General features: G+C 46.9%; 2 protein-coding genes across 3 annotated transcripts in view; both read right to left on the reverse strand.

The window, feature by feature from the left end:
- Positions 1 to 3,420: 3,420 nt before the first annotated feature.
- On the reverse strand, positions 3,421 to 14,633 carry LOC116638474 (RNA-binding protein 4B). Its single transcript, XM_032414468.1, has 4 exons — positions 14,112 to 14,633; positions 13,008 to 13,431; positions 6,468 to 7,144; positions 3,421 to 4,037 (listed from the first exon to the last, which is right to left on the reverse strand). The coding sequence occupies exons 2-3, from the start codon at positions 13,417 to 13,419 to the stop codon at positions 6,477 to 6,479; spliced, it is 1,080 nt and encodes a 359-aa protein (XP_032270359.1). The 5' UTR covers positions 13,420 to 13,431; positions 14,112 to 14,633; the 3' UTR covers positions 3,421 to 4,037; positions 6,468 to 6,476.
- Positions 14,634 to 20,332: 5,699 nt separating this feature from the next.
- The window catches only part of SPTBN2 (spectrin beta, non-erythrocytic 2), a 38,363-nt gene continuing 34,349 nt past the window's right edge, over positions 20,333 to 24,346 (reverse strand). Inside the window, exons 29-37 of one of the 2 annotated variants that reach the window (XM_032414470.1) lie at positions 24,225 to 24,309; positions 23,773 to 23,969; positions 23,271 to 23,413; positions 23,102 to 23,177; positions 22,965 to 23,015; positions 22,517 to 22,737; positions 22,085 to 22,258; positions 21,464 to 21,506; positions 20,333 to 21,201 (exon numbers count right to left, since the gene is read on the reverse strand). In XM_032414470.1, coding sequence (XP_032270361.1) covers positions 20,968 to 21,201; positions 21,464 to 21,506; positions 22,085 to 22,258; positions 22,517 to 22,737; positions 22,965 to 23,015; positions 23,102 to 23,177; positions 23,271 to 23,413; positions 23,773 to 23,969; positions 24,225 to 24,309 — 1,224 coding nt within the window. In that variant the 3' untranslated portion in view covers positions 20,333 to 20,967. The remainder of the gene's footprint in view (positions 21,202 to 21,463; positions 21,507 to 22,084; positions 22,259 to 22,516; positions 22,738 to 22,964; positions 23,016 to 23,101; positions 23,178 to 23,270; positions 23,414 to 23,772; positions 23,970 to 24,224; positions 24,310 to 24,346) is intronic. The other variant, XM_032414471.1, reaches the window with a different exon arrangement.

Consider the following 24,346-nt stretch of genomic DNA (forward strand, 5'->3'; position numbering starts at 1 on the left):
CCTCAGCGGTGCCTTGTGCAAAGCCCTTGGGGCCTGGCCAACAAGAGGTGCTCAGCAAAAGTTAGGGTGGGAGAGGCACAGCTCATTCTGTTATTTATGGGTTGATTAACCTCAGGGATTTAAACCCTGCCCCTTTGAGTGCCCCTTGAATCACATGCCCTTATGAATGGTACTTTTCCTGTCTATAGGGTATTTTTTCTCCCTTTAAAATGTCACCTTTGGCTTCATGATTAGGGGAGAGAGACCTCTGTTACATACCACATAAATTTCACATTTATAATGCTATTCATTTTTTTTTCCTTTCCAGAGTGATCTTTTAAGAAAAATGAATCTGGTCCTGTTAACCCCAAATTTAAAACCCTTTAATGGCTTCCAGTTAGTCTTTTAGGGTGAAGATGAAATTCCTAACAGCCTGTAAGGCTCTAATGAACTGTGCCTGTAACTTACCTCTTCAGATGCCTACTGCAGTTTCTGCTTTCTGGTTCCTAATGGGTACCACGGTCTGCCTGGTCACGGGCCTCACGTGCTGCTTCCTCACTTGGACTGGCAACTGCCCCACTCCCCCATCCACCAAAATTAGTCACTATTGTTTTCATGGCATCCTGTACTTGACACTCCACAGTACTTACCAGAGATGTAATTAAGGTTTGCCTCTCTGCTAGGAACCACATAGGCTGCCTTCATCACCCAAATCCTGACTCAGAGTAGGAATTCAGTCACTGATAAATGAATTCATGGGAGCTTTTAGTGTGGAGAGGCCTCATGGGACTCTGAAATGGTCTACAATGAGAAACCTGGTCTTAGTGAATAAAAGGGGATTTATGTCCACAACGTGCAATTTCTCATGGTAATAATGGAGATTTAGAAATAAACACATTTGTTCCTACTCAGCAGTCCTCTTACATTGGCTGAAAACTAACCCTTTTCCCAGTGTTACCTATTTTGGGAGGAATTAAAGGATTTTAAAATTTATTTACTTATTTTAAAGATTTTGAGAGACAGCACAAGCAGAGCAGAGGGAGAGGGAGAAGCTGACTTCCTGCTGAGCAGGGAGCCGGATGCGGGGTTCAATCCCAGGACCCTGGGATCATGACCTGAGCCAAAGGCAGACACTTAACCAATTCAGCCACCCCGGCACCCCATGAAAGTTTTTTTTTTTAAGATTTTATTTGACAGAGACACAGTGATTTTATTTGTCAGCGCACAAGCAGGGGAAGAGGCAGGCAGAGGGAGAAGCAGGCTCCTGCTGAGCAGGAAGCCCGATGCAGGACTCAATCCCAGGACCCTGGGATCATGACCTGAGCCGAAGGCAGGCGCTTAACCGACTGAGCCACCCAGGCTTCCCATGAAAGATTTTTTTCCTAATTTTTAAAAAATTTACTTTTCTAAAGATTTTATTTGACAGCGACACAGGGAGAGAGGGAACACAAGCAGGGGGAGTGGGGGAGGGAGAAGCAGGCTTCCCGCTGAGCAGGCAGCCCGACGCGGGGCTCGATCCCAGGACCCTGGGATCATGACCTGAGCTGAAGGCAGACGCTTAATGACTGAGCCAGCCAGGCATCCCGAAAAATTCTTTTTAAGGGAAAAATACTTTGTAGGATTCTACAAAGCTTTTTTTCCCCTCCTCATACAAGGAACTTACTTTACCATCTAAACTGTGCTGTCCAGTGTAGTAGGCACTAGCCACAGGTAGTTAACGGCTATAAATTGAGGACAGCACAAACCTAGAACACTTCCAACACTGTCAAGTTTTATTGGACAGAGCTGATGTAGAACTGTTTTGCATACTCCCATTTTTTTGTCTTGCCAGTAAGGTATTAAACTGTTAAATTAAAAGTTGGCGCTCAGGCACCTCGGTGGCTCAGTCGTTAAGCGTCTGCCTTCGGCTCAGGTCATGATCCCAGGGTCCTGGGATTGAGCCCCACGCCAGGCGCCCTGCTCAGCGGGAAGCCTGCTCCTCCCTCTCCAACTCCCCCTGCTTGTGTTCCTTCTCTCGCTGTGTCTCTGTCAAATAAATAAAATCTTAAAAAAAAAAAGCGCTCATGCACACACACAAAAACCACAGAAGAGGTACCTGAGATTTTGATGAGGCCAACAAAACCTGTACATATTTCTTTGTTCTGCCTAGTGACTTATGTATCAATTACAAGGAAATCCCAGTACCTCTGCCTTTTTTTCCTTTATGTAAAACAGCCCTGCCTCTTTAGGGAATGTTGAAGGCAACATGGGCCTTGTGTACTTTTACCACTTGTTGTAAGGGTGCATGGACAGGTTAACCTCTACAGACTACTGTATCCTACCCCCAAAACGGAAATTTTGCTTCACCTGTCAGGATTTTTTTTTTTTAAAGTAGCCTCCACGCCCAGCATGGAGCCCAATGCCAAGCTTGAATTCATGACCCTGAAATCAAGACTTGAGCTGAGATGGAGAGTTGGATGCTTAACTGACTGAGCTACCCAGGCGCCCCTATGTCAGGATTATTTTAAATATAAAATATGTGGGGGAAATGCTATAAAATTAGATTAAAATTCACAGAATTTACACATTAGCATTTCCATATAGGTTTCAATAAAGTCCTTAAGTAGGACTCAGTCCATCACTAAACTTGTTTTTATGGGGACCTAAGCAATGATAAAATAAAATGTCTATAAATCTTTAAAAAAATTCTATGGACACATTTAATTGCAGAATGTTGTCACTGCTAATCATTAATACCCTAGTTTTCTGTTAAAAATGTGACCTGTTCTCCCTCTTTGATCTCTTGTAACAATTTTTCATTTTAGCTATAGTCTAAACCTAGCAGAATATTAACACCACAGGAGACCTCTTTAAGTAGCTTGTAAGTGAATTTAATTGAATATATACTATGAAGTCAAATTGAGTCAACCTGATAGGTCCTTGGTAATATTCTGGCTTAACTTTTTCCTGATACTAGGGGTTCTAACCTGGGTTTGCTAGCCTGAAAAGTGGAAGGAGTAGCTCTGGTTGTTACTATTTATTTATTTAAAGATTTTATTTATTTGTCAGAGAGAGAGAGACTGAGAGCACAAGCAGGGGGAGTGGCAGGCAGAGGGAGAAGCAGACTCCCTGCTGAGCACGAGCCCAATGCGGGACTTGATTGCAGGACTCTGGGATCATGACCTGAGCTGAAAGATGCTTAACCGACTGAGCCACCCAGGTGTCCCAGCTCTGGTTATTTAGAAAGAAGGAACCTGCCCATGAGCAGTAGCATACTTACCAATGTCTCAAGATACTGGATAACTTTTCTCTACCCATTGTTGAGGCCTATTATAACTTAGACCTCACTAAATCCTTCCTTCTACATCTAAATTTCCGGCATCTACTCATTCAAATTTTAGAGTTTCAGCACAACTAAGAATGAACCAGAAGATACTGGTGGTAAATAACAACACAAAAAGGTACTTAAGTGTTAGAAACGTTTATTTGTCAAAATATTAAAAAAAAAAAAAGTGGGAGGAGTGGAGTAAAACAAGGCTAAATTTCAGCTAATGCTGTACCACGATCACAGGTCAGACATAAAAAAACAAAACAAACAAACAAAACAACAACAACCCCCACCCCCAAAACCCCAATGGTCCTAGCAGTTTCAAAAGATTAGCTTCAATGTTAGAGTCCAGAGCTAACAGAGAAGAGTAAAAGGTCGCTTGCCACTACATGGTCATTTTAAAGGGAAAGGAGATGTTGCAGGTAGACAGGGAGAAGGGTTCAACTCCTAAGGAAAGCAAGATAAGAGGGGTTCCCCTGTACAGGAAAAAGGGGATGCCAGCATAATCCTTACCTAGGGCTGCTCAGAGGCTGAGAATGTAAGGAATAGAGTGAAAGGCTACAGAGACTAGTATCAGGAGGAAAGAAAAGTCAACTTAGAAGAATTAAATTAAGAAAGAAAACATAGTTGGTCACAAACTCCTTTGTTTACTGAAACATGAAGCAATGGAAACATCCCGGCAAAGGGGACCGCGCGGAGCAAGTTCTCATATATGACCGCAGCCCGAGGGTTCAGTCCGCAATTATCCTACCTGAAAGAGAGCACAACACAAGAGGCTTACACAATGCCTGGAGAGCAGCTTGGCTCCGAGTACAAGGGCCCTGGTCCCGTCCTGTATTCCAGGGGGAAAAGAACAAAGAACAAAACAAAACCAAGTCAGACTGGATCAAACTTACATCCTGTGTAATTACCAAGGAATCTACTTATAGCTATATATAGAATAAGAAGCAATCTATCTGGAAGACCGCTGTGTTGGTGATAAAAGGCTACTGTCACTGCAACAAAGGGCATACACAGATACTATCAAAAACCATAATTTAGTTTTTATGTCCAGAAAAAATAGATGATGTCAAGATCTAAAATATGGCCAATTGTACTACTCTACATTTGTTTCATTTTATTCTTTCATAGTAAACAAGTTTTCAGAAATGACAATCACAAAGGGTATCAAGGAACAGTTCATTCACCCTCCGACATACCTATATGTCATATTGTCACAGATTTAGAGCCATAACTCCAGTAGTTCCCCTACTTGGTGAAATCACCCTTACCAAATCAAAAGAAGAAATCCTAAAATTCTCTAATTCTTCCATTGATGATGGGAACTCCAGACACCAATGGCTGGGGGAAAAAAGTTAACTCACACCAAGTTCCTCTACTTATTACAGACAAAGGGCCAAATCTTGGTCTTGATCTGTACCAACCGACTTCAAAAGTTGTGACGTTCTTGAATCAGTTCTGCTAGGGTGAGACCCAAATTCAGATCCCCAACAGTTCTGGAGTATTTCATCCTGGCAGCCTCATTAACATCAGGCTCCTGGGACTGCAACCAACTCAGGGTTATTCAGTCCATTTGAGGTTCACACCTGGAAGGTAAGTTTCTTTAAAAGTCATCACTAAAAAGAGGTTAGTTGAACAACCACTGCTTGCAGTCAAAATTCACTTTAAAATACCTTAGCTATACCCTTCTTTTAAAGACTACAATATACTAATTTAACTATAAAACACATTCGAGGAAAACAAGTTATCTGGTAGATGATACCACCTTTAGAGAAATATCCCACTTCGTGGCAGATCCAGCTGCATTAAAAGTAAAAATTAAGGCAAACTACACAAGCTGTAAGCGCATGTACTTTACGCACATGAAGACTCTGCTACACAATGGTCTCAGGAGATCCCAGTCTTGTCATGGTCATATAAGATACAATTTATCACAGGTTCAAACCATTATTTGCTTCCCACTACATAAAAGGACAAATTCCTATTGCTTTTTCTTCTTCTACACATATATACCAAAGGGATAAGTTAGGAAACGTGGAAACTCCTGTTTAACTTGAGTAGGCCTCCTATTCAAGTGATGCTCAATTTCAAGGTACAAGGAAAAACCATGAGAATAGAAAGTTGTCATGATGCCATTTCCACTCAGATGAAATTTATCTAGATAATCCTACTAATTATTCTTGCCATTCCAACATCTTTGGTATACATTTTCTGAAGTAGGAAAAATTAAATTTCTGGGGTCACCACCAGTGGGATTTTATACACACTTATCTAGTCCCTTACGTGTTCCTCTTGAACAAAAACCAAAACAAAAATTGCTGGAAAAAATGAGAAGTGCTGGGGCTCTAAATGATAGTAACAGGCCATGCAGAAATATGGCTTCAAGTGCTCATGCAGGATAAAGTGCTCTGGATTATTAATAAGGAAAGGACTCCATGGGAAGTGGCACCAAAACACTGCTTTCAAGGGCCTTAGAACTAAACATCTAAAGCTTATAGGACTTTATCTGGCTTACAGATTTAGGATTAGGATATTAGAAGAGTTTCCTCTGATAAAAACTAATGACCTAAGGAGGAGTACTACTAGCAAGTGAGAAGTCTAAAGTTGTAGTTAAAATTCTCACTGTGATATTCATTACTAACTCCTGAACCTGTACTCTTCCGCTTACACCACAATGACTTTTCTAGTGGGAAGAGAATGGGGTTTTGGAGTCCACATGGTTGAGTGTGAATTCTGACTACCTCTCAATTATCAGATGACTTCAGGCAAAGTACTTAATCTCTCTGAGCCTTCGTTCCCTTCTCTGTATAAGAGAAAATATCTTAAAGGCTTTTTGTGTAGATTAAATGACATAACGTACAGAAAGGGCACTCAACAAATGTTCTTTTAACTATGTTTCTGTAACCCAGATTGCTTACACTTGATTAAATAATATTCTCACTGAGTTTGTTGTTGTTCTCTCTGAAGGAACAAGTTGGCTGGAGTCATATACTAAAAAACCTCAACAGGCCAAATGAACCTCTGGCCTAAGCTAGAGAAATATTTAAGACTAATACATAAATTTCTCTCTCTTGGATACTGTCCTGACAGCAAACAAACAGGTGGCTTTAGCCTCCTCTATGCAGCACAGATCCCTTTCAAGGAAACTATATTCTCTTAACCACACCGGCCCCACTCTCACCTCCAGTTTTTAAAAGGCTGAGTACCGCGCTCGGTCCACATACTGCTCCCGCTCATACCGGGCCATGTCATACAGAGAATTTCGTGCAGCTGCTGAAGCCTGAGACAGCTCACTCTCTGGCCCATAACCGTAGCCCTCTCCAACTGTGGGGAGCACAGCTGCAGCTCGACGCAGGGGGCTCCTGTCCCTTCCGTAATAGGAGGAAGTGTTGGCAGCGGCAGCGGCCATAGCAGCCGAGGTGGCAGCAGCACCTGAGTTCGGCAACAGGTGTCTGTCGTAGGGATCAACAGAAGTGGAGTTGAGGTGACTGGTCACAGCTGTGCTCTGGACTTGAGGCAGATGGGACATGGTCTGCTCCGCGTAGTTGTACGCAGAGGCCGCCGCCGCCGCCGCCACCGCCTCGTAAGAGCGGACCCGGTACCGCTTGTAGTAGTCGAGCGCTCCGTACGCATCGTTGTAATACATGGATTCCCCGTAGCCCATGGTGTAAGGCGTGCGCACCGCTCCATACTGTTCATTGTACTGCTCAGTAAAGTCCGCCACACGACCTGTACGATCTACGGGACACTCTTTGGACCAGTGCCCCTCTTTCCCACACCGATAGCAGCCACTCTGGTCTCCCATCCCAGGGGCAGTCCGAAGCCGGCTGGTGGACAACTGCACGTGCATTCGTTTGCCTTGAGGAAACAGATGTAAGAAGACTTTATTATAACTCACTGACATTCTTTAATCCTCCCCCAAATGAAAGTAAACTAGTTGGCGTAGGACACACATACATACACACGCTCCTACAACCCTTTCTCAGCAATCCCCTCCAAAAGAAGTTGAAGTGAAGTTTTAATACAGATGAGAGCTAGAAAATGTGAGTCCTCAGAGACCAGTCAATACTTTCTACTTACATCAGGTAGCCGGATTCCCTACTTCTGTGTCCGCAACTTTCCCTTCCTTTCCCCTGGCCCCCAACACAGAAACTGAAAAATTTTCCATTTACCACTGCTAAGACTTGATTATAACTGTAATGATTCAAGACCTGCCAATTCTTCCAAATCAAATCGCCAACAAAACCTCAGTTATGCCAGATTTGAAAAGCTTCTTACCAACCTCTCACTGATTTACTCAGGGCAATATAAGGCCTCAGCATTTACTGTAGCTTAAAAACCACGGCAATCTTCTCTCCATCTCGTTTCCTCCAGACATCTTTGCAGGTGTCACCAGAAGGCTATGCTGGATACACAAACCACACCTGGGCTCATCATCTGCTTCACCTCAGTACCTCTAGGAGTTATGCGACCCTTCAGATTTCAACCCCACCCCCATGTTTTTCAGCAAGGGCGAATCCATGCCTACTGCGGAAAAGAAAGCTTGACCAAGGTCTCTCAACAGCAAGAATTAGAAAGATACTGAAGCAGTACTGGTTTCTTAGGGACCGTGTGTTCCCATGTAATTCAGCACTTCATCCTGCCACGTAGCTTACAGTTCTTCATAGGGGATTATCTACTTGTTAGAAAAATGCAGCATTTGCCTAAAAGCCTCTGGGCACCCATACAAACAAGCAACATCCATTCTTCCAGGAATGGCCAGCACTACGAACAGCTAAGAGAAGAAACAATCTTTGCTGATGAAAGCATCCAAGGTCTTGAAGAGCAGTTTGAGGAAAGGAATATTGTTGGCAGTATTTAGTCCCAAACTGCCTAAGACTTTGGAGATCAAGTCAGTATTTCTCAAATTGCAGCCAAACGGCAGCCACTACAGATGCAGAGAACAGGGGCTTCACATCACTCTTAAGGGCTGCTCAGAACAAATCCCCCCTCCGCCATCAGCAAGTTGCTCTCTCTTTAACAGACCTTGTTGTGGATGCAGCTATGCGATAGGAGGCCTCGTGCTCCACCATCCTGTTGGAAACAGCCCGACTCAGGACGGCAGCCAGAACAGCGCCATGCACTGACCCTGAGAGGGGAGCGGGTTAGTGCAGTAATGTCACTTTAGTCACACGCAGTTCTGCCCAATGTCTAAGATTCCTACCACCCCAGTTTCAAGTAGTTGCCACCTCCAACTTAAAACCCCTTCTTTAGCAGAAACAAAAGTGCTCAGGTTTTTACTTCTAGCTGCTAGCAGAGACGCAGCATCCACCATCACCATTGATAGCCAGCAGATACCAAATAGCAGTAATTCTCTGAATGGAGCATTTAGCTACCCATTGTTTTCAGAGATTTAAATACTCCCATTCTAATTCTTAGGGCCACATGCTAACTATGCTTAGAATAGAAACACAGATTTTTTTGCCCCAATTTATATCCCAAATGTAAAGTTCCCTATGATTTAGACTGGAAGACTAAAAGTTACTTGGTTTTCAAACATGCATGGTGACATTAACCTGTGTGATAGACACAAGCTGTTCCCATTCTGAAGTCGGAGTAACCATGCCAATCTAAAAAGCCGCCAATTCAGAGACCTAGAAGTACATTAAAAAAAAAAAATTCAAGGGGCGCCTGGGTGGCTCAGTCGTTAAGCGGCTGCCTTTGGCTCAGGTCATGATCCCAGGGTCCTGGGTTCGAGCCCCATGTTGGGCTCCCTGCTGGTTGGGGAGCCTGCTTCTCCCTCTCCCTGCTGCTCTGCCTACTTGTGCTCTCTCTCTGTCAAATAAATAAATAAAATCTTAAAAAAAATTTTTTTTTAAATTTCAATTTAATTTGCTTTTTACTTTTATAGATTCTGGCCCTGTTACTGGATTTTTTTTTTTTTTTTGAGAAACAAAACCCAGTGATTTTTCCTTGGTATTTGTTACTACATCCAATCTTCATTCCTGTATTGACAGAACTCCTAAGTTTATAAACATCTGTGTTTATAATCTACCACTGTAGCAGCTGTAAAAAGCATTCAGGTAAAAAAATTTTTTTTAACTAGAACTAAAAAAATCTGTAATAGAAGCGATAGTTGTTTGTTTTTTCCCCCAATCTTTCCAAAGGTTGTAACTAGGTTGTTTTTTTTTTTTAAGATTTTATTTGACAGAGAGAGAGAGAGACACAGTGAGAAAGGGAACACAAGCAGGGCGAGTGGAAGAGGGAGAAGCAGGCTCCCCGCGGAGCAGGGAGCCCGATGCAGGACTCAATCCCAGGACCCTGGGATCATGACCTGTGCCGAAAGCAGACGCTTAACAACTGAGTCACCCAGGCGCCCCTGTAACTAGGTTTTTAATTTAGTTCTTACAGTTAAAAAATCTATGCTTCTATTTATTACCTTAAGGAAGCAGGGCAAAGAAAACTGAAAGATTAAATTCTGCCACTCTGCTACACTTGGAGAGGCCAAAAGTTTAAAGATTTTCTGAGAACTCCAAAAGTTAGTGAAATATGCTGCCAACATTTCCCAGAAAGCCAGCCTAATAGAAGTGTTTTCTTTTGAAAGCTGGAACAGAAAAGATTATTAAAATGCTGAGAGATGGGCAACCTGGGGTCCTAAGTGCTGAGCAGCTATCATGTGCCAGGAGCCAGAGAAGGCTGGGGGTGTAAATAGCACTCCAGTTTAGTGCTTGTTTACATTTGGGGATAAGCAAGACACCTAACCTCTTATGCATCATTCCCAATTCAGTTGCTTGAACTGTTACTTGGGAACAGCTTTTTTATTTACTGTCTTCCAATGCAAACTGCCAACTCAAGAGTGGTTCAGTTCACTGCTGCTTGTGGAGAGGAAACACGTCTTGAAAGACCCAGGTTAGCTCAGGTTCTGCTGCTTCCTTTTATAAGTCATAAATGCAGAAGCCTAAATAGCAACTGTTGATAAAGGTTCAAAAGATGTTCAAGGTGGCACTTTTTTTTTTTTTTAAGACTTTATTTATTTATTTGACACAGAGAACACACAAGCAGGCAGTGGCAGGCAGAGGGAGAGGGAGAAGCAGACTTCCCGCTGAGCAGGGAGCCCGATGCGGGGCTCGATCCCAGGACTCTGGGATCATGACCTGAGCTAAAGGCAGCCGCTTAACCGACTGAGCCACCCTGGTGCCCTCAAAGTGGCACTCTTAAGAGGCCACCTTCATTAGGAGCTGACTAAAAAGGCTTTATAGACAAATGTGACAATCTGGTATATGGATTATATTTTCTGTAAAACTGCAACGTATTATCCCATGCTAAACTTTCTCTGGTCATCTGGAAAAAAACAGAGCTGGTGGGGCGCCTGTGTGGCTCAGTTGGTTAAGTGTCTGCCATCGGCTCAGGTCATGATCCCGGGGTCCTGGGGTCGAGTCCCGCATTAAGGAGCCTGCTTCTCCCTCTGCCTCTGCCTGCCACTCCCCCTGCTTGTGCTCTCCCTGTCAAATAAATAAATAAATAAATAAAATCCTTTTTTTTAATTAAAAAAAAAAAAAAAACAGAGCTGGTTATAAAAAATGTCTATATGTATAACTCAGAGTAGAGTGCTTTCTCCAGAGCGGAAGGCTAAGAACATCAAAGCCAAATAAAGGATTCTTCTTTTCCAATGATGTTTTTCAAACATTCACTTCCTAGAGTAAACCTGCTTTATTAAAACACACACTCTTCCCAAGCCAACTCCCTCCCAACTAATTGACTTCTGTATGCATACTTTTGCCCTTATCCTTTTATTCAATTGTATATTAAAAAAATAAGGACATGCAGTATTACATTACTAGGACATCTTTGCAGAGTTTGGACCCGACTTAAATTGCATAATTTTGTTACCTGTCAAGAGAGAACCCCTATTTTCCCCCCACACTGTCCATTCATGATCCCATCTCCATCAAGTGAAAAATAATTAAGAATATTCTTAAAGCTGTCTGAAGTGCAACAGCTTTCCAAATTAATAAAAGAAAAACAAATATAAATAAGATAGGTAAGTGAGGAAAGTGAACTATCACATTTTAAATAAGCTTCTAACCATAATGGAAACACACTCATTGCAAACACCACTCACCTTTCATCATATAGTGTTTACTGTCAATACACTTTCACATCTATTACCTCATTCTAGCCTCACTACCATCATGTGAGGGAGGTATTGCAGGAATCATTAATTCTATTTTATAAGTAGGGAAAATGAAGCACAGAGAGATTAAAAACACTTGTCCAAAGTCACACAACTCGTTAATGGTAGCAAGTTATCTATGACTTTTGCCCTATGCTTTAGAGAGGAGCTAAAGGCCAGGACACCACTGGCTGAGCCAGAGAGATCTGACGCAGTATTTGCAATCTACACTATTTGCAAACTTTCTTACCCTTTTCTGGTCAACTTTTCCTCTTCTGCCATTTCTTTTCTCACTGTTTTCTAGGTTTAGCAGAAGACACTTAAGTCCTTTTCAACAAACCTTTTAGTGGCACTCAGAAAAAATGGTGTTAACTTATGAACCTGAGAAGTGGCTGTAAATGTGTGGCTCAAGATGACACTGTCAACGAACAGCGCTGTCCAACAGAACTTTCTATAATGATGCAAATGTTCTCTATTTACACTAATACAGGCACGAATAGCCTCATGTGACTTCTGAGTGCTTCAAATGTGTACAGTACAACTGAAAAACTGAAATTTAAAATTTAATTAATAGCCACCTGTGCCTAGGGGCTACCATATTAGACAGCACAGCGGCAGTCTTCAGACAACCCTGGGGTATTAACGATAACCTAAGTATCTTTATAATTGGTAAAATTATACAATATGCTCCATGACACCCTTCTTGGAACCTTTCAGAACAGGACCAACGTTTCATTCAACCTACTATTTTTAAAAATTTTCTTTTTTTCCTATTAGGGTTAAATAATCGTCAGTGGAAGAGAATAGTCCGGTGGCATGGGTTTGGGCCCTGCTTGTATAGTTGACAGACTGAACACATTTGAATGCACTCAAAAGATACATCCCCAAATCCAGCTTCACCATCCAGAATTATAATATAGGGATCCCTCTAGATGTCTCTGCTCCTCTTTCCCACAACAACCTATCACCCCAGGCCATAAAGAGTATAAACCCTAAGCATTTAAACTCAAATATAAGGCTTTCTGATCATAACAAAAGAAGCAGGGGGCGCCTGGGTGGCTCAGATGGTTTAAGCGACTGCCTTCGGCTTGGGTCACGATCCCAGGATCCTGGGATCATGTCCCGCGTCGGGCTCCCTGCTCGGCGAGGAGCCTGCTTCTCCCTCTGCCTCTCTCTCTTATGAATAAATAAATAAAATCTTTAAGAAAAAAAAAAAAAAAGCAGGTAATCCACAGACTTTTCTCCTCCCTCCTCCCATGAGGTATTCATTTGCCAAGGCAGATTAACTTCCAACAGCACTCAAATGAAGACTGCGTGATAAAGTAACCCAGTCTGTGACTCTACACAGTTGTTGAGGACCATCTTGGCAAATAAATCTGAAAAGGGCATGTTTGCTTCTCCAAGAGTAAACTGTACTTAAGAGTAGTAAATGTGCAATCTTTCTATTATATCCAGCTAAAATAGAATGGAAGACATCACCCTGCCAGCCGCCTGGTCCTGTGTTCTTGTCTCTGTCTTGACCTAGACTCCACTACTCAGTTCTGCCACCCAGACCCCAGAGCAGTTCACCTTGAAACTCTGTGTTGTCAAGGCCCCTGATGGCCTCCACTGCATCCTCTGCCCGCTCCATGTGTACGAAGGCATAATCTTTCACGATGTCACATTCGATGACTGGGCCATACTCCTCAAACTTGGCCCGAAGCTCCTGGTTGGTACAAGTGGGGCTGATGTTGCCCACATGTAACTTGGTGGAGGCTTTGCTCTTATTCTTGCTGGCTTCCACGTTGATGTTCACCCCGTGCAGCTTGTAGTGGTGCAGGTTGCGTATGGCATCCTCGGCCGCCGTCTTGTCCTCTATGTGCACAAAGCCGTAGTTCTTAATGATGTCACATTCCAGCACCTTCCCATACTGCTCGAAGAGTGAGCGGATCTCCTGCTCTGTGGCCTCCCGGGGCAGGTTTCCAATGAACAGCTTCACCATCCTGACAAGAGCCTGGGAGGGAAGAAATAAGATTTCCAAAAGTTAGGGGTGGAGTGGGAAATTTCAGTGCATTGCATTTGGTTTAATCCTCCAAAGAAGTTCTTGGCACCTTCAAGATTCAAGACGCTCACATAAACGTTTATTATTTTCTTAACAGAGAGGAAAGGTTTGTACATAAGAATGTGAGATGCGTGTGACACCCCAACAGGAGGTCGGGGTCAGCATGCACTGCACCGTCTATCACCTCCGTGAAATGAGGCGCGTTAAGTAACAGGGTTGGCTGTTTTATGTCTTAAAATACTCTTTTTGGGGGGGGGCAGGAAAGAGAAGAGCTCAAGAAGGGGGCAAGAGGCATATATCTCGAGTGTCCCTAGTAACGAGGTTTTGGAGGGAAATCGGTGTACCTCTCCTCCGTGCAGTATTACCTTCAAAGATACTCGAAGAATAAAGAGGCTTCCTTGGCCCCAATCCGGGACCCCCCCAGCGACCTAACCTTCAGCTCTTTCGCCCCAACAAAGACTCGACCCGACCCCTGCCCCGCCCCCTCCGGAGACCCGGCCCCGCCTCCTCCCGTTGTCTTCCCCGGACTTCCCGCAGCAAGAGAAACCCAAGCCGTGGGCTGGTCCCGTCCGCCAGAGGCCCAGCCCGGCCCACCCTCGGGCTCCCCACACACCCAGAAAACCCCCTCGCACCTCCGGGTGGCGGCGGCGGTGGCGGCGGCTCCCGCGTCAGAGAGAACCCTACAAAATGGCGACGGCCGCTCGAGCCTCGGCGCGACCGGGCCCTTTCTCGCGCGCCAGCTCACGCACGCGCGAGTGCGCGCTGCCTCCTTCCCCTCCCCCTCGCGGGAGCCGGGCGACCAATCCCGCGGCGGCATACAAATGGCTGCCCCAGGCTGGGCTCCCAGTCGCCCCGACACGGGGGCGGGGCCAGCTGGTGACGACGCTGCGGAGCGAAGGTCAGCCCGCCCCCAGCCCCGGCTAGCCAATCAGCACCCTGGAAGCGGGGGGTCGGCGCTCAAGCGTCAGAAGGGCTCCGGACGCAACCACTACCTGGGTGTAATCAGAAGTCCGGGGAGTCGCTAACCATCACAATGGGTCGTGCTATTGGGCCAGTTGGGGCGGGGGTGGGGGTAGGTAGCTGATGACAAAGGGTTACCTCACTGGGTCCTCTAAACGGGGGCTTTCTTAGCGGGCTGGTCAGCCACTTTGGTAGCTTGGGTCAACATGTTGGAGACACGGAAGAGCCACATTTTAAGCAAACGTAGTCAATTTTTGTAGAGCTTTAAATATAACTTAATATTTTTCATTGCAAGCATCTTATTCGCTGGCGAGGAAACAGCACCAAAGATGGCAGAGCTGGGATAGCTCTAAGAGGCATTGTATCCAGCCTACATTTATCGGTCACATTTTGTTTGCTCATGCGTATATGTGGGCTGTTTTTCTCTAATTACAGTATTGGCTCTAATAGTGTGTCCTTCACAGTTCCTGGTCCGTGGTGAATACACCAAAGGAATACTTGGTGCAGAGGCCCAGAGAAGTTCCTTGTTTGGGGCGGGGCGGAGGGACAGGAGTGAGAAAGGGTCTCCAAGTCCACACCAAGCTGCTGGAGGTCTAGGCAGCTGGGACTCCGGGCACTTTTCTAGCATTCAAAATTCAGCTGTGTTGCAAGGGCGCCTCCTGGTGGTAAAAGAGAAGCTATTAGGAGGATTACTCACTGTCACTCTTGAACAAAGAATAGACGTTTGTGGAGATTGATGGATCCAGCTTATCTCTGAGTGGAGCATGCCAGGGTGGTTGTCACCATTCTTCATTGTGGTGGCTCCATAGAAGCTTTTCTGATACCATCAGGCACAAATTCCCCAGGCTTCTCTCCTCCTCCCCAGCTACTTTGATATGTTTCTTTCACCGAATTCTTTTTGTTTCCCAGCCGGCTATTTCAGAAGAGGCACTGTCCTTCCAATTTTAATACAACTCATGATTTCTCCCAGCTAATTCTATCTACCTCTCCCCTTCCCTCCTCCTCTTGGTCAGTCCCTGTTTCTCTCCACACTCAGATTTTTTAAGCATGTATGGGGACCTCCTCACCCATTTCTGAAATAGCTCCCACTCATCTTCACTATTAATGTTTTCTATCTTGGGTCCCTTCCCTGTGTTCCAGGCCAGACTGCTTTGCAAATGGAGAGTCTGAACCTGCTATTGCCCACCTTCGTACACTGTGTTTTGGGTTCTGTCCACCTCTCCCAATTCCCCATATTTTCTGAGGTCACCAAAACTAATGTTCTTTTAAGTTTTCACCCTTCTAAGGTTTTCATTTCATTCACCATCCTTTTCTCCCGTTTTTATACTGTTCCTTCTCATGACTGCACCGTTCCATCTCCTTCCCTCCTTCTATTGCCCTACTCTTTATTCCCTTTTATCTCACTTCCCCTTCCCTCGTAGGCAGCCATTCTAATGAGTTTAGTGTGTATTATTTTGTTTGTGTTCTTGCCAGACATGTCTTTTCAGTGAGCATTTGCTTTATCCATTTAAAAAAATGTTTTATTGTGGACATTTTCAAAAAGGCACAAATAGAGGATATTATGATGAACTCTTTTGGACCGTTTCTTGACCCAGCTTTGACAGTTATCAACATTCTGCTGACTTTATCTATCCCCTGTACTTTTTTTTTTTTAAATTTATTTATTTGTCAGAGAGAGAGAGAGAACACAAACAGGGGGAGCAGCAGGCAGAGGGAGAAGCAGACTCCCTACTGAGCAAGGAGCCCGATGCGGGACTCCATCCCAGGACCTTGAGATCATGACCTGAGCCAAAGGCAGATGCTTAACCAACTGAGCCACCCAGGCATCCCTGTACTTTTTTTTTTGGACTGGAGTTTTTAAAAGCAAATCCCATGCAGAGAAAGGGGAACCCTCCTACACTCTTGGTGGGAAAACATGCTGGTGCAGCCACTCTGGAAAACAGTATGGAGGTTTCTCAAAAAGTTGAAAATAGAGCTACCCTAAGACCCAGCAATTGCACTACTGGGTATTTACCCCAAAAATACAAATGTAGTGATCCGAAGGGGCACGTGCACCCCAATGTTTATAGCAACAATGTCCACAATAGCCAAACTATGGAAAGAGCCTAGATGTCCATCAACAGATGAATGGATAAAGAAGATGTGGTACACACACACACAATGGAATATTATGCAGCCATCAAAAAAAAAAAAAGATCTTGCCATTTGCAATGACGTGGATGGAACTAGAGGCTATTATGCTAAGCAAAATAAGTCAATCAGAGAAAGAATTATCATATGATCTCACTGATATGAGGAATTTGAGAAACAAGGCAGAGGATCATAGGGGAAGGGAGGGAAAAATGAAACAAGACAAAAGCAGAGAGGGAGACAAACCATAAGAGACTCCTAATCTTAGGAAACAAACTGAGGGTTGCTGGAGTGGAGGGGGGTGGGAGGGATGGGGTGGCTGGGTGATGGACATTGGGGAGGGTATGTGCTATGGTGAGCACTGTGAATTGTGTAAGACTGATGAATCACAGACCTGTACCCCTGAAACAAAGAATACATTATATGTTAATAAAAAGAAAAAAAAAAAGCAAATCCCAGACATGATGTTATTTCGCCTATAAGGACTTTACTATCTACCTCTAATGAGAACATCAGGACTATGCTAATATTATCTAATCTTTATATTAAAATTTCCCCTAGATTGTTGCAAATGTCTTTTTGCAATTGGTTTCTTCTAATGTGGATCTAAACAAGGTCCATCGATTGTGCATTTGGGTAAATTATGTAGATGTTTATGTAAATTGTGTTGCATGGCTCATTGTTTTAGTTTTTTCACTAAGCACCTGTGTTGCTGTGTGCTCTCTAACCACTGGGTAATACTCCCTAATGTGCAACCACTGTGTTTTACCTATCCGTCTCTATGTGTAGGACACTCATGTTGCCTCCAATGCCCCACTATTATAAACAAGGTTACAATTATTAGCATCATTACAGTAATTATGTGTGCCCTACTGGATCCCTGTGAGAATTTGAGGGGATATAAACCCAGGGTGGAATTGCTAGGTTGCTGGGTCACTGGGTATACATGGAACTAGTCTAAGTAGTGCCAGGTTGTTCTCTGGAGAAACTGTACCAGTCTACCCTGTCACCTGCAGCACGTGAGGGACCCTGTATATCAATGACTCTGCCAATGTTGGACATTGTCCAGTTTTCTAATTTCTGCTAGTCTAATAGGTATAAAGTGATATAGCACTGTTGTTTTAATTTGCATTTCTCTGATTACTGATGATTTTAGGGATCTCCTCTTTTTAGTTTTTTTGAGTTTGCTCTTCTGTAAATTTCCTGTTCATATGTCTTGCCCAACTTTCTTAGTGGTTGCAATCTCCTCTTTGTTGTTGATTTGCAGGATTTTCTTGTTTATTCTAGACATTGATCTCTAAATATTTTCCGTCATTCCACTAATTATTAACTTTGTCCATGGTGCCCTTCATTGAACAGAAATTCTTAATTTTTTATGGAATCTAATTAATTTTTGTCTTAAAGTTTGTGCTTTTGCAGTTTTGTATAAGCTGTCCTTTTCTACCCCCCTGAGTCACAAATGTATTCTCCTACATTTTCCTCTATTAACAGTAATGTTTTTTACTATTTACGTTTAGGTCTGTAGTCAATTTAAAGCGATACCATCCTGGGGCGCCTGGCTGGCTCAGTAGGTGGAATGTGTGACTCTTGATCTCAGGGTCATGAGTTCGAGCCCCACGTTGGGTGTAGAGTTGACTTAAAAATAAAATGTTAAAACGAAAAACAAAAGCAGGGCTGTCCAAACAGAAATATATGGTCAGCCATCTATGTAATTTAAAATTTTCCAGTAAAGACATTTAAAAAGTAAAATGAAACAGCTGAAGTTCATTTAAATACTTTTGAAACCCAATAAAGCTAAAATATTTCAACATATAATCAGTATAAAAAGTATTTAATGAAATATTTTAAATTCTTCTTTTCCTCTTCAGTTTTTGAAGTTGGTGAGCATTTTACACTTAAAGCACATTTCACTTTGGATTAGCCACATTTCAGGTGCTCAGTAGCCACATGTGGCTCATGGCTACCGTCTTGGACAGTGCAGATCTAGAGTTCACCCTCGGAGGCCGTGTTTGGTGAGAAGGCAAATCCATTTTTCTCCAAATAATCCACGTTTAGCTGTCCATATTTCTCAGACCTGCACGTACTGTATTTTTGTGCTCTAATCTTTCTCATAGCCCTCACTGCTCCATTTCATTTGGTATCTTTCTGGAACTTTCCTTGTCTTCCACTCATATCTGAAGGTGTCTCTCGAAACTTACTTCCTGACCTTATGTTTATCCTCTTCTATGTCCTGCCACCTAGATGATGCTCAAAGCACATCTTCATGACTCCTCCATTCACAGTGACTGACTGCATCCTATAAGACTGTTGTACTTGGCTGCCCAATTTCCACTCACATTTTACATGCTAAAATGAGCATTTCTTCATTAATTTCTCACTCCCATGTACATTTCCTTCTAAAATTTCCCATTATTGCTTCCCCTCCTAGCTCCCAGGCTTGCCACGTTGCAGTGGAAAAACCCTGTTTCCCTGAGCGCTCTACAATGTATGACTTTTTCTTCCTTTGCACAGTTGTACCTGAAGAACAAGAGAAGGTTGTAGTGCTGATGTATTATTCCATTTAGTCCCCCAACAGATTGTTCCAGTCACATTTATCCAACATGTTGACTGTGGAATACTTCTGAATCTGCTTTTCTTAAGAGAAAGGGAGAATTATTTTGTGGGCTGTCTGGTCTACCAGATGTCATGTTTGGAGACCATTCTGGGGCTGTGTTGTGCGAGTCCCGGGCCTGCACACACCTGACCCTGTCTTAGTCATGGCTGATGATGGTCAGGGGTCTACTCAGCCAGGGCCCTTGGCCAATTATGCTAAAGACACGGCTGCTTAGGGGGGGGGGTGGGGGGATGGGTGAAATAGGTAATTGGGATTAAGGTGTGTATCTGTCGTGAGGAGCACTGGGTGATGCATAGAAGTGTTGAATCACTGTATTGTATGCCCAAAACTAACAAAGCACTGTATGCTAACTATACTGGAATTAAAAATTAAAAAAAAAATTACAGATAGGGCTGCTTCTCTGGAAAGATCTTCTCTGAGCTCCCAAAAGAAATGGTTGTTTGTTTATGGGAAACAGCGAAAGAACAAAGCTTTTCCTGTAGGAGACCACCAAGGCAATACTGTTGCCCTGAAACTTCAATTGCCAAGCCAGAGACAAGGGAGAAAGCTACCTACTCTTTTTTTTATACTTTACCAGATCTAGAATATATTCTGTGTTTGTGTGTGTTTACACACTTGTGGCTTCCCAGAGTGATGTCATCCTATTGGTCAGTGGATTGGAAACTTGCCACTTATCTGACCCCTGTCTGAACTCCCTTGATCCTCTCTACCGGGGAGGAGACAGAAGATGGGGTCAGTAATCACCCCCACGCGCTCCATTCTTCACTGTCGGGCTGAGCAGTGGCTGAGACTTGCTTGGGCAATTCAGTCTTTCATTTTTGGAAAACAGTCGAGAGAGTCATGAGTAAAGAAAGTTGTGTACCAGGGAAGGAGCTGATCACTGCCTTTTAACATTAGTAGTGCTTGTTACCATCACCCTGACCCATGGCGAACTTCTTGGGTCTAAAAAGAGGCTTGTCATTGGTCAGCCCAGCAAACTGGAGGTCATGATCATGGGGAAATGAGACCGGGCTAGGGAGGCTCTCAAAATAATGTGGTTCTTTGAGGGCTGGGAGGCTGGGGGCAGAGAGGAAACCTGACATACAGGAGACCAGAGCCAGAGGCAGGGAGGCTTGTGGTCAGGAAAGCAAAGACACCCGGAAGCAGAAAGAGAAGCTGAGCTGTTTAATCACCTCCTTGGCCAGACTCAAGGCTGTGGCTGCCCCCGAACCACTCACACCTGGAAGCCACTGAGTGTCGCTGGAGATGGAGTGGCCGCTTGAATCAGAGGGTAACTTAGGATGGGAAGGGGGAGCTTCGGCGTCTCTGACTCGGTCATCTGGCAATCTTGCCCCCAGGTCCCGCTTCAGCTCTGAGAGGTTCCTGGCTGGTCCCCAGGGGCAAGGAACTGAGGGGCATGCCCTTGCTGCGGTGGGAGAATGACCTGAGGCAGGGGCAGCCGTGCCCACATGGCCTCTGTGGAGGGTGCAGCGCTGCCCGCACCCGGGTCGGGGTTGGGGTGTAGGACCGGGGGGAGATGGAGGACGTCAGGAGGTGGGAGTGGAATTGGGGGTCGCCTGGGTCCCACCACCAGTCTGGAATTAAATAGCAGAAGAGGAGCGTTGCCCTTGGGAACACTGACTTGTCCTCCGAGACAGTTCCTGGTGATGGGCTGACCTTGGCAACAGACCCTAGCAGCAGGCAGTTGTCCTGACAAGAGGGTGGTCCCTGTTGACGGTCCCTGGCAGTTTCCTGAATTGAGGGAAGAAGCTGGCCCGGGAGCCTTGGGCCCCCCTCCCCCCCCACTACTTGCTCTTCTTGAAGAAGCTGAAGCGTTTTTCTCTCTCTCGTTCTCGGCCATCCTTGCTGCGAAGTACGACAGGCCCCTCGGCCCCAGCCGGTGACACTGGGGGCATGGTCATGGCCCGGGTCATGCCGCGGGCAGCACTGGGCACCGCCGGCTCCTCGGGCTCTCCGGAGGCGGAGGACGCCGTGGCAATGGCGGCGCTCACCACCCGCAGCCAGGAGCTCATCTCCGCCTGCACAGGGCACAGAGGGGTGGGTGCTCAGCCGCAGGGCAGCCGGAAGCTGCCTCCGAGAGCTGGCAGAGAAGCGACGGGGCGATCAAGACGGGGAAGAGGTTTGTGTGCGGCTTTCACCGACATCCAGGTGGCCTGATCGCGGAGGAGACCCTTACTCGAGGAAAGAGGGAGGAGAGGGAAGAAAGGGGAAGCTGCAACTGGACCGTTCTGAGAGTGGCGCGGAGAGACGGGGGCGTGGGAGGAGAAGGGGCCAGCTCACCTCATCCTTGGCCTGGAATAAATACTCCTTTCCATCCTGTAAGCTGTTGGGAGAAAAGAGAAACGTCAGGGCAGAGCTGAGAACGTGGGATGGCTGCACGAGAGCTGGGGAAGAGCTCGGTTACAGGCCGAGGCCAGGCTGGGGAACACGCGGCTACAGCCCCGGGCGCCAGACCAGACACGTCCTGCACATTCTTCAGATTCCCAGGACTGTGCAGAAGCAAACCCTTGCCGTTCAGCTGCCGAGGATCACGGTGAGCTCATCTGCACCCCAGGCCATGCCTCCTGCTCTGGCTGCTCGCTGGCAGGCGGGGGCAAGCCCTGGGAGGCCGCAGCGGCCGGGAAGCGCCCGCACCCTCCCTTCAGATTTCCCATCCGGGGATCGTTATCTTGCTTGCCATCGTCAGCAGTCAGGCCTGCATCTTGGGGCCCCTGCTCCCCTTAGTGTGGAATACGACCAGAGTCCCCCACCTTTCCCTCATGTACATGGCTGGCCCCAAACGCCCAGCCCTATAACTCTATTCCCTCTGCTTCTAGCCTGTGGCTCCCCTTTCCTTTGTATCGCCCCCAGCTCCCCGCAGCCCCCCCGCCCCGCCTTCCCCAGGGCACCTCCCACTCCTACCCCAGCTTGAAGACGTGTTTGCGTTTTCGATAATCAAAGGCGACGCTGCCCTGGGCCCTGGCCAGGCTGACAGGCACTTCTCCGTGGTATGGCACTCCCGTGCTGGCTGCCTTGGCGTCCTTATAAAAGCCGAGACTCCCACGCCGCAGGACGCAGTACACGTTTTGCCACGACCTGGGCGGGACCGTGGTGCAGGTGACACGGGTGACCAGTCTCTGCGGGGGCCTAGAACCCTGGGACTAGCTCGGATGTCTGAGGACTGCCAGTACCACTCCTATCTTTGAGCTCCTCGTCTTTCCCCCCTCCCCCGACCCTCACCTGAGGCCCCACTCTTCTCCTGGGTCCTCCCCCGTCCCAGAGGAGCCTCCTCCTACAGGGCACCTCCCCCCTGTCTACGGAGGAGGAGGCTGCAGGGAAGGCCAGGCCCAGTACCTGTTGGCAGCCTTCTTGCCGAAGGCTTCCATCTCCTGTTTGCGACACAGCATCCCCTCCATCTGTTCCTGGGCACAGAGCTCGGGGCCTCGAGGCGGCAGAGTGGCAACCCGGGCTGACTCGGATGACCTGCTCTGGGGCATCACAGGAGGGGCTGGGCCCCGCGTCCGGGCCTGCTTCTCTCCCCGGGGCCCATTGGCCTCATCCCCGGTGCCGGACCCCTGTGGGGAAAATGGAAAACAGTGTCGGCGTCAAAGGAGCAGATGGGAAATACCTCGCCTGAATGTCATGATGCTTGAAGTCCAAGAGCTGGTCTTCCTGGCCGCCGCGTGTCCTTTGGGCCCCCACCCTCTCCTGTGCCCAGCACCACCACCACCACCTGGCTCACGCCCGTCTGCACGCCTTCATCTCCCGGTTACTAACACCCACACTTCTGGGAGAAACTCACAGGTCCTTCTGCAAAGCTGCCGTGCTCAAGTCTCTGTTGTTCCAACAGGGGCTACAAGGACAAGAAGCTGTAAGAGGACGTGCAAGACGTGGGGGGACTAAGATCCTGATGGGGGTGCACAGGGCAGCGGGGGTCACCTGTGGGGACTCTGCATCTGCGCAGACTCCGTTAACGCTGGCCTGCTGTGTGGACGCCGGTAGCCGGGGGTGGGTTCTAGAACAGCAGGAGGTGACACAGAGCGTTAAGCCCTTGCGTTGCCGAGACTCAGCCTCCTCCTCCTCCTTCCCCAGGTGTCCCAGCTCTCACCTGTCCCAGGCAGCATCAGGAGCCGTCTGGCCGTCCACCAGGTCCCCTTCAGGCTGACTGGCTGTGGGCTCCGGAGCAGGGGGCTGTCTCCTCCGTTCCTCCTCCTCCCTCTTCCTTTTCCTCTCCTTCTCCTGCTCCTCCAGCTGTCAAAACAGTCTGGGATCAGAGCACAGAAGGTCTCACTTAAGAGGACCAGGGCACTGGGGAAAGCTGAAAGGCCTCTGCTCCAGCCTGATGAAATAGAAAGGATAGAAAATAGAATTCCAAAAGAAGGTGGGGATTAGAAGCAACGGGGCAGATGGTGTCTGTTAGCGTCACCCGGTGGAGGGGGGGGGGGGGGACGGATGGCTCCTAAAGCTGTGGTGACAAGCGGCACTCTTGGCTCACATCGGGGAGAGGCTGGTGCAGCAGGAAGAGAAGATGCGTGTCCTTCAAGCGGGAGAGATCACAGGCCTGGGGCAGTGGGAGGGGGCGGGCGTTCCTGGGGTCCCGCAGCCCTCACCGCGGTGAGCTTCTCCAGCGCGCTGAAACGCTCCTCCCAGGCCACCGCGGACTTCTGGAAGGCCTCGTGCCGCTTGATGAGGCTCTCAACTTCGTCGACTGTGCGACCCAGCTCGGCGCTTCGCACCAACGGCTCCTGGCTGCACAGCCAGGCCTCCGCCATACCCGCGTCTCGCCCAAATACGAGCACTTCCAACACTGCAGGGGTTGGGGGGGCCACAGGGAGACGGCAGGTCAGAGCACCAGCAGAGCCCTGTAGCCACAGCCCTCGGAGAACAGGGACACGGAGGAAGCTAGTGCCCCAGAGCAGGGGCACCGAGCAGAGCCAGGCAGTGCCGAGGGCGGGCACCTTGAGTTCCATGCCCAGGCCTCTTGGTCTTACCTACTCTGGAAACGACAGGTTACGGGACCCCCAGCCCCTTCTCCCGAGGCCTGGCCCCCGCCGCAGCTCACCAAGCTGGAGCCAGTCCATCTTCTCCTGCCACTTGTCCGCTGTCTCCTGGCGCCGTGCCTGCAGCTGAGACAGCTTCTCCGAGATCTGGGCGGGGGGGGGGGGGGGGGGGGGGGGGGGGGGG

The sequence above is a fragment of the Phoca vitulina genome, unplaced genomic scaffold (genome assembly GCF_004348235.1).
Source record: "Phoca vitulina isolate PV1807 unplaced genomic scaffold, GSC_HSeal_1.0 scaffold16, whole genome shotgun sequence".
Lineage (NCBI taxonomy): Eukaryota > Metazoa > Chordata > Mammalia > Carnivora > Phocidae > Phoca > Phoca vitulina.

What these genes read in the sequence shown, in the direction of transcription:
- LOC116638474 (XM_032414468.1), bottom strand. Translation starts at nt 13,419, where the DNA reads ATGGTGAAGCTGTTCATTGGAAACCTGCCCCGGGAGGCCACAGAGCAG. An exon ending in TGACAACACAGAGTTTCAAG is followed by an intron (nt 7,145 to 13,007) that starts GTGAACTGCTCT and finishes TGTTTCCTCAAG; the next exon opens with GCAAACGAATGCACGTGCAG.